Source organism: Olea europaea, unplaced genomic scaffold (genome assembly GCF_002742605.1).
Source record: "Olea europaea var. sylvestris unplaced genomic scaffold, O_europaea_v1 scaffold1631, whole genome shotgun sequence".
In the NCBI taxonomy this organism is placed as follows: Eukaryota; Viridiplantae; Streptophyta; class Magnoliopsida; order Lamiales; family Oleaceae; genus Olea; species Olea europaea.
Genome location: NW_019233954.1, coordinates 101,594 through 111,310, shown reverse-complemented (window position 1 = coordinate 111,310; position 9,717 = coordinate 101,594). Strand labels below are relative to the sequence as shown.

The window sequence follows — 9,717 nt, the reverse complement described above, 5'->3', positions numbered from 1 at the left end:
TTTAAAAATGTCAACTTATAGAAATGCAAATTGCACCCGTAAATAAATGAAAAGAATACAAACAAGTACAAAAACTTTTGTTCCCGTAAATACTGATTATATGTTTAAAATTTATTTTCTAAGCTGAACTTGTAAAACTTTAAATCAATTTTTTCCTTATTCGATAAAGGGTTTGGTCCTCGATAAAATAAAGATATGATACTCTATTGATTACTTAGGCCCTGTTCGAGCCCCATTATTTTCTGATTAAAATGAAAAATATGACAGTTATCCATCACATCAAGCCACTATATTTGACTTTTTATCTCTTGTGTGGGACTTATAATAGCTATATTTTTCATTCTCATTTTTATAATAATGTGGCTCAAGCAGGGACTTAATATCGAAATTGTCAAAATCGACAAATCGGCCAAATTTGACTAAAAATGGAGCATATATTATTCACGTCAATTTCTTTGACTTTTTATGGAAAAACAAGCTCGAACCATTGCTATCTCGAAATGAGTCAATTTTTTCATGCATCGATATGTAATCACAACTAGCGTGACAAAACAAAAAGTATACAAGAAAAGTAATGATAAATTATATTAATATATAATTTTTTAATCTAGTTCGAAGTCATAGTCAGTTTTTCAATCTAAGCCCTCGTTTGACATCCATTAAATCACATTCCATTATATTTTATTTTGTTCTCTCCTATTTTCAACCACGTAATCTTTTATAAAATAATATTATACGTAAATCGAAAACTTTTACTTATTTTTCAACCACTCATTTTTTTTAAAAAAAAATATTATTCCAATTATTTTCATTTCTAGAAAATAGGGGCCAAACAGGGTATAAGTGAGTAGAAAATACGTTTCTCACTTCATATAATTGACCACGATATTTTCTTGATTTTTCCATTTCTTTTTTTCTTAGGGTTAGAGAATTGTTCTAATTAGTTTATGAAATATTACACACTGAAGATTGAATTTTTAATTAAATTTTATCGAATCCTACTGATCCCATTGAATGACAAAATTCATATTCTATATATACTAGCAAAGTTTTGAATTAATCTTAAAATTTTCGAAGATAAAACCTAAATAATTTGTCTCTTTGTCAAAAGGATCGAAATACAAGTTTCACCATTACCAATTTATATATATACTTTTTTTTTTGCATATTTCTCGATTTTTGTAATAAAAAAATTGAATTAAACGTACATGTCTAGACTAATAGAAGCACATAAATGTGGTGATGGACAATCGTGCCATGCTGACAGAAAGAGTTTGACACTCTTTTTGATAGCATACACACAGTAGGGGGAAGGGAAGCATTTTTTGACATTTTTTATTCACACAAATCCCATGCGCCACGAGAGTCTCGATCAAGGGTTCTATCAACCCTTCTTTGACAACTCAGCATAATTCGGCGATGGAATGGCACAAGAGAAGTCGTTCATGCATCACCTTTCCCATAATCTTGCCCAATTGTAGTGCCCATGTCCTAACAAACTATATATTTAAATATTTAGGCTAAGGCAATGGGTTGACTAAGGCTCGCAACCAAGTTTAAAGGCAATGCCTATGATACTTCGACTTCAATGAAGTTCACAACTTGATTTTCTACTAGAATTATATTTAGTTTTTTTCTATTTTTGAAATTGTCACTTTGAAATATTATTATATAAACATAGATATACAATAATTTTATCTAAAAGTTGTAAGGTGGGGTTGAGAAATCACGTCTCTTTTCTCCTACCAAATTTTTTTGGAAGGCACGGACGAGATAATATATCTCCATTTTTTCTTCATTTACTGCTTCACTTGTATTTTTCAGTATTAGAAAAGTAACAAGAAAGGGATGGAAATGGTCCATTTTGATATTTCCAAGTCATACGTAGTTTCTAGTGTTACTTAAATTTCTATTATCAATTTGTATTTTGTTTGTTTTCCTTTTTGATTTGGAACTGACTACTGAGGAGAAGAATTATCTTCGAAGGCAATAGCTTACGTAGAGGTCCGCTAACGGTAATGCAAATGTGGTACAAGCTATTGATCCCTTTGTCAAAATTGTGAGATTCAACGCCATTTAACGCTAACTATGCATTCTATTCGTTTTATTTGTTAGTATTTCCTCTTGAGAATATTTTATTCTTTTGTTTTCAGTTGACCGTCACATTTTTGCTTCCAATTAAAGTAATTTAGTCATGCCAATAATTTAAGTGCTAGTTTGGTCCATGAGAGCAACATCGTTGTGTGCCCACTCTATGGTTATATTCTTAAATTCAAAGTATACAAAGATCAAAACCCTTTTGAGTTAGTCTACAGGGGTTAGTTTCAAAATAATGTCTTTTTTTTCTTTCTTTCTTTCTTTTTGTTTGGTTACAGTTTTAGAAGTTAGATCTATGATTCTGCAAATATACAAAATCAAATATTCGGCTAAATCTCCCCTGTTAAAATAAAGAATTTTTAGAATTAACAATTCAATTCGTTTTTAACTACTTTTGAAACATCGATAGCTAAACTAAATTGATTCTAAATGATTTGGTTCATTTCAAAATTAAAACATTGACCGATCCACTCGGACCCAAGTCGATAGGTTGAAACAAACGGTTCGTGTTTGGTTTTAAGTTTGACTATTTTCATGCAGCCCAACTGATAAGGACCACCTCAGTTCAACCGAAGCTTGGAAGTTGGACATGTTTAAGCCGGTCCAATTTGAATGATGGACAGTGAGAAGCTCATGTTAATATTTTTAAAATAAGCATTTTCAAAAGGGATGCCCTTTGCTGAGAAGCTCTTAATAACATTAATTGAAAAGAAAAAACATTCTCACAAATTACAGAAATTGAATTACTTCCCATTTCTCATAACCTCAGATTGAAACACAGAAAAAAAATACAGTGAAGAAAGCATAAATTAGAAGTTCGTAAATAAATACCTATAATTTTCATCTAAAGCGAATCGACTAGGACCTATACAGTAAGTTGCACTAGTGTAAGCATCTGATGATCAAACTTTTCAAAGACCTTGAAGCACAAATGTCAAGTATAATATCCCAATGATCGAAAATGCCTCTCAACATAGCACACGTCATTCTTAGAATCTAGAGAAAGAATCCTCAGCAAACTCAAAGGCCAGAATGTTTGCTGGAGCCCTAACTTCCACAAGCCAAGCACTCATCCCGGTTAGTTAAAGAACATACCATTTGTGCCATCTTGCTATTTTCATCATCGGCTACCACCTTTGGCTTATCCTGCAAGCAGATGTGCAAAGCCACAAATTACTTTAGTACAACTGTAAATTAATTGGGACAGGGCTTACAGCCTTGAACAGTTTCTACCTTTATCATCGAAGTGTCAACTGTGAATTTGATAGCATCGGCTGCAGCACGTGATCTTAGATAGTACATACCGGTCTTCAAACCCTTCAGGTCCAGATACAAGGATAACAATCAGGGCGCAAGGACAGGCTAGTCAGTAAAAAAAAAAAATACTAATGTGTAAAGCAGGGCAAGCCACTTTTACAGAAAAGTGAGACCTAGCACAGACAGCATGCACAGGTTTACACCCATAGGCAACAAACACAGGGGGGGAAGTCAAAAGCTTTAAGAAATCAAATCCTTAGAGAATATTTGGCTAAGCTTAAAAGTTACTTTTTAAAAAGTAAGTTAAGACTTGCTAGAAAAAAATTGTCAGTAAAAAAATTCTTCCCTATGCGTTTCATGTTTCAACAGCTAGGAAGGCAGCCGTAGAAGGCAAAACAAAGGGTTGCAGGTGTAATTGACTGGGAACAGAATCATTTGAAGGTTGACAGGGGGGAAATTATACAGTCCAATCATAGTCAAACACAAAATTTGATCTTTGCTGAGCCTAAAGAAACAGAACCTTTTGCCCCAAGTGCAGTAGGCTAAGGTCTTTGTTCCTCACTCTCCACCCAATCAAATATCTTCTTAAATTACATTTCACAAAATTGAAGATTAAAAATAGATTTCACTTTCGTTTTTAAAGCTTAGCCTTTTTAGTGCACCTTTTCATTCAAGCATGGCTCCAAAAACATGGGATGCTACTTGAAAACAATGCAAAATGCTAATCTAAACCAGTATTACTTACCCTTGACCAGGCATGGAAGTGCAGAGAAGTAAGTTTTCCAAAATTAGGCTGATCCATGTGAATGTTGAGGCTTTGACTCTGGTCTATGAAGCATCCACGGTCAACAGCCATGTCAACCAATATTCTTTGTTTGATCTCCCAAACAGTTCTGATGAACAAACAAATCAAATTAACATTGGCAATAAAAAGTACAAGAAGAGACTTCTAAACTGTAAATGCATACTTGTAAATAACTTTAAGTTCTTCGGGAATCTCCAGGATTTTTTGAACAGACCCATCCTCGTAGATTATCCTATTCTTAAGAGCAGGCGACCAAAGACCCATCTCAGTCAAATCATGAAGAAGATGTTTGTTCACCACAACAAACTCACCACTGAAAGAGCAACCATTACTTGAAAATCAGACAGCAAAGAAAAACAAATATAAATTGGGAGCTAAATTAATGTTAACCAACAAAGAACCTTAAAACTCGACGACTGTAGATATTGGAAGTATATGGCTCAAAGCACTCATTATTTCCAAGAATCTGGCTGGTCGAAGCAGTGGGCATGGGCGCTACAAGAAGTGAGTTTCTGACTCCATTTTTCACTATCATTTCCCGGAGAGCATCCCAATCCCATCTATCTGAAGGCTTCACTCCCCACATGTCTGGCTGAAGAATTCCCTGAAAGATACGGACTCAACTTAAGCAAACAATGATAACCAAGAATAACTATTTTTTAGAGTAAGAGTTTCCCAATTTTCAAAAAGAAAAGCAAATTCTTTTATTGTAAGAAAAAAATTACATGTTCAAACATGTCTAGAGGCAAAAAGTAAAGTAAAAAGTCCACTAGTAAGAAAAGCCACTCAAAATCACACCTTGCTTACAGGACTGCCAATAAATGTCTCATATGCACCTTCTTTTGAAGCTAATTCAGATGAAGCTTTTAAAGCATGATAGTAAATGGTCTCAAATATGTCCTTGTTCAACTGTTGAGCCTGCAGTTAAAATTAGAGTACGATTAGACCCAAGTCATTTGGCATAGAAATGAAAGAGAAATTGGATTAGCGAACTAACTTTACCTCAGGAGAATCAAATGCCATGCCGAGCAAAATGAAAGTGTCTGCAAGACCCTGAACCCCAATCCCTACTGGCCTATGTCGCATATTAGATCTTTTTGCAGTTTCAACAGGGTAATAATTGACATCAATTATCTTGTTAAGGTTTGTAGTTACTAACGCAGTGACCTACCAAACAGAACAATTAAAACAGAGTCAAAAATCAAACATCAAGATAATTAACTACATCTTCGCATGTCACGTAATTGAAACTAATAAACTAGGTAATTAGTATATAAAGTATATCAAACCTCAGCCAGCTTGTCAAAATCAAAATATCTGTTTTTACAGCCTATGCTGCCTACAAGCTTCGACGGTTGTGCTTCCATTGGCACTCCCTGCCAGAAATAAAAAATAGATAAATAAAAGAATAGAGAAAATGAAGTACAGAAAAGACTAACTCTTCCAATAGTATATGCCATTAACAACCTTCTCCCTAACATATCGAGGTAGAGCAATTGATGCTAGATTGCATACAGCAGTTTCAGTTGGACTTGTGTACTCAATTATCTCAGTGCACAAGTTAGAGGATTTAATGGTTCCCAAATTTTGCTGGTTGCTTTTTTTGTTGCAAGTGTCCTGAAAAATGAAGAATAAAACCAAAAAAGGTTAACAATAAGAAAAAATGCAAGCAGAAAAACCACAAAATAAAACTATTAAAAAAAGGAAGAAAGATGATGTGGTTATAAGGGTCACCTTATAGAGCATATAAGGAGTTCCAGTTTCAATCTGAGATTTTAAGATTTCAAACCAAAGATTCTGTGCTTGGACAACCTTCTTAGCTTTGCCCTGAGCCCCAAAAAAATAAATAAATAAATAAATAAAATTTAAATATCATATGTTGAATTTCACCTCGCAAATTAAGATATAATTTTATTGATGAAATGCACTTTACACAATTATGGACACACTCACCAAGGCCGCTAGTAATATCATACACTCAAATTCAATCCTCGTTGACAAACACACACACAGCTGTGTGCTTCCTCTCTTATCACTCTCTCTGCCTCTCTTTTCTCTTCTACACACACATATCCACAACACACAGTTACCTTGTATTTATAGGTGTTAATGTCGGTGGTTTTGGCTATAGAGTATTCCATTAATGGTCATATCGTACTCTCCTGGAATAATCTAGAATGGCAGTGGGCATGATTTTAAATTTTTCTCCTGACTCTTCTATGGTAGAGGAGTGAATAATAAAGTACGTAAATCCTAGATGATTCTAAAAAATTCATGCCAAAGTCGGTGATGATCTTCATCATATACAATACAGAATGCATTATTAATGTGCATTGAATTAACTTGCTTCACCTGTTTCTCATATTGTGTGTACAAAGTCTCAAACTCTTCACCCCAACAATCAGCCAATCCAGGAGCCTCATTTGGACAAAACAATGACCATTGTCCATTAGATTGGACTCTTTGCATAAATAAATCAGGCACCCAAAGAGCATAAAATAGATCTCTAGCACGGTGCTCTTCCTGCAAAAGATGGGAAGGAGAGAAACTTTGAATAATGATATAATGAATGAAATGGATTGACTGAAACACAAAATGATTTGAACAATAAGAAAATGTGTATGTTCATTGCTAGCTTCTAGCACCTTTCCATGGTTTTTCCTTAAATCCAGAAACTCAAAGATATCAGCATGCCATGGTTCAAGGTACACAGCAAAAGCACCTATTCTCATCGCAGAGAGGACATAAGAAATCAAAAAGAGTATCACAAAAACATCAACAATGAAAGAAGAAATGCATGGAAGCTAACCTTTCCTCTTGCCACCTCCCTGGTCCACATACCGAGCTGTGTCATTGAACACTCGCAGCATTGGAACAATGCCATTGGATGCCCCATTTGTTCCACGAATGTAACTTCCAGTAGCCCGGATGTTATGAACAGAGACACCGATTCCCCCAGCTGATTTGCTGATAACAGCACACTCTTTCAAAGTATCATAAATGCCCTCAATGCTATCTTCTTTCATGCATATCAAGAAACAGCTGCTCAACTGTGAGGCATAAAGAGAGAACTTATTAGCAACAAATACACCACAGTGATCATCAACTATAAAATTCTCACACAAGTAATCAAAACAATTAGGTGAAACTTCAACAAAAATGCAAGTGCTCAGTAGCAGTCCAAAATGATCATACTTGTGGCCTTGGTGTTCCAGCATTAAAAAGGGTAGGAGATGCATGTGTAAACCATCGCTGAGACAATAGATGATATGTTTTGAGAGCTGCATCTATATTGTCCTTGTGGATCCCAACAGAAACTCTCATCAACATGTGCTGAGGTCTTTCGACAACCTTCCCTCTGATCTTTAAGAGATAAGATCTCTCAAGAGTTTTAAAACCAAAGAAATCATAATCAAAGTCTCTGTCATATATGATCTCACTATCAAGACGAGCAGAATTCTGGAAAAAGAAAAAACTTGTATTAGCAACAAGCTGGAGAAACAAAAATTCATGACACAATCATTCGGATCCTGAGCACTTTTCAATCAAATGAATCCATTGCCTGTACATCCATTTTCTTTCATTTCCTCTTTCTGAGCAATTCAACTTTGTAGAAGTTCTATAATATATTCATAAAGTAATTTCAAAAGACTGTATAGAAACTTTAGTTTTAACTTAAGATCTTCAACCATATTGATGCAGAGGATAATCATATCAGGTCCAATATCCACTGAAAGTGGAAATACCTTCATTATTATCTCATAAACATCATCTGCAATCAAAGGAGCCCTTAATCCTGACCGCTCACTCACATGGCTGTACATTTCTTTAATCCTGCAAAAATAACACAAATCAAGACTACCTCAGAATCTTATTACTGTCATGAACCACAATCCAGATATAGGGATGTATTAAAGAGCAAATATGTGCTGGGGCTGTGTTTGATTGTAATTGTAAGAGTACTTACGTCTCAGAAAATGATTTCTTTGTGTTCTTGTGCAAATTTGAAACAGCAATCCTCGCAGCCAACTGCACCATTTTCATCAAATGAAACCCATCATTTCTCAACATTAACCTCAAAATATTCTAGACAATAATTTTGCTTCCGTTTACATTTTGGTAGAGATAATTACAGTCAAGGAATCAAGGAATATGAAAGAATATAGCACAACAAAAAACAGAATTTTTGTATAGACACAACAAAGTAAAATAAACCGAGGGGCAAAAAAAATAAAAATTAAAGGAGACTTGGTTACATAATATGAAATTAAACTATCAAATCCAACAGAAATTAGGAAGACCCAAAACTCAGAATCATAAATTAATAATATACATAGGGTTTAAAATAAAAATGATGTACTCACAGAAGCATAGTCAGGGTGGTTGGCTGTCATGGCAGCAGCAGTCTCGGCAGCCAACTCATCAAGCTGACTAGTGGTAACGCCCTTGTAGACCCCTGCACAGACCTTTTGCGCCACAAGCACCGGATCACAGTGTTCACTGCTCAGCCCATAACTCAACTTCTTCAGCCGTGCCGTTATCTTGTCGAAGTGCACCGTCTCCTGTCTCCCATCCCTTTTCACCACATACATTTTTTTCCTGGCAATCTTCAAGATTCTACTCTCTGAGGAATTTTGTCGAACAGACTATTGTATACTATTATTCCTGTGAAGAACTCGAAAATCTGCAATGGACAGAGTTGTATATAAATAGATATTAAATGATTATTATGCGAATATAATGGAAGATTTTGAAACTTTTTGAAGATTTTGAGTTTCCCTCTAAATGGGTTTGTGAATTTTGAAGTTTCCCCGCCAGATTTGAGATGAGGTCGGTGGCGAGGATTAGGCGAAGGTAAGGGGAGCTTTGGGTGAGGTCCACATAATCACTTTTCTTTTTGAAAGTAAAATCAATGATTATTTTTTATTGGTTATTCTCAAACTCTGTCCTTTACGTGGTTGATAATAATTCTTAGGACCGACACAAGTAGGATTAAGCCCCCGTTTCGCCGCCATTTTTTAGAAATGAAAATGTGTAAAATAATATTTTGTTAAAAAATGAGTTATTGAAAAAGAAGGAAAAATTTTCGATTTAGGTGTAATATTGTGAAAAATAGTGTAATTGAAAATAAGAAAGAAAAAAATAAAATGTAATGAAATGAAAATTAATGGAGGCCAAACGGGTCTAAAGTTTAGACAAAATAATATTTTTTAAAATGAAATACAAGGAAAAATTCTATGCCACTTTATATTCATTTATACCACAAACTTTGTGTTGTTTTGATTAAGCTCATGTTTGAGAAAACTTTTTTAGATTATAAGCTAATCAAATTCATTTTTAATTATATATTTTATTGAATATATAAATTTTTACCACATATTTCAAGAGATCCGTCAATTTATGAATTTTTAAATAGCTCTATCAGCAAAATTACTAAATTACACATGGCATTAATAATTTGTTAAATGAATGACAGAACCCACCACAAATGAAAGTGTTGTCCATGTGTGATATCATTTAAAATTGACACACTTTGCCCTATTGAGTGCAGACTTCGT

General features: G+C 34.4%; 1 protein-coding gene across 1 annotated transcript; it reads right to left on the bottom strand.

Annotated features, from left to right (window-relative positions):
- Positions 1-2,826: 2,826 nt before the first annotated feature.
- LOC111377259 (ribonucleoside-diphosphate reductase large subunit) lies at positions 2,827-9,044 on the bottom strand. Its single transcript, XM_023000332.1, has 17 exons — positions 8,524-9,044; positions 8,127-8,188; positions 7,906-7,993; positions 7,355-7,618; positions 6,969-7,209; positions 6,805-6,881; positions 6,512-6,682; positions 5,894-5,986; positions 5,627-5,776; positions 5,449-5,535; positions 5,162-5,326; positions 4,958-5,077; positions 4,561-4,763; positions 4,323-4,472; positions 4,100-4,247; positions 3,331-3,414; positions 2,827-3,243 (listed from the first exon to the last, which is right to left on the bottom strand). The coding sequence occupies exons 1-17, from the start codon at positions 8,749-8,751 to the stop codon at positions 3,145-3,147; spliced, it is 2,430 nt and encodes an 809-aa protein (XP_022856100.1). The 5' UTR covers positions 8,752-9,044; the 3' UTR covers positions 2,827-3,144.
- Positions 9,045-9,717: the final 673 nt, after the last annotated feature.

Excerpts from the sequence above, each read along its gene's own strand:
- LOC111377259 (XM_023000332.1), bottom strand. The coding sequence starts at position 8,751 with ATGTATGTGGTGAAAAGGGATGGGAGACAGGAGACGGTGCACTTCGAC. Across the intron at positions 6,882-6,968 it reads GGGAGGTGGCAAGAGGAAAG|GTGCTTTTGCTGTGTACCTT; the intron begins GTTAGCTTCCAT and ends CGATGAGAATAG. Across the intron at positions 5,327-5,448 it reads ATTTTGACAAGCTGGCTGAG|GTCACTGCGTTAGTAACTAC; the intron begins GTTTGATATACT and ends TCTGTTTGGTAG.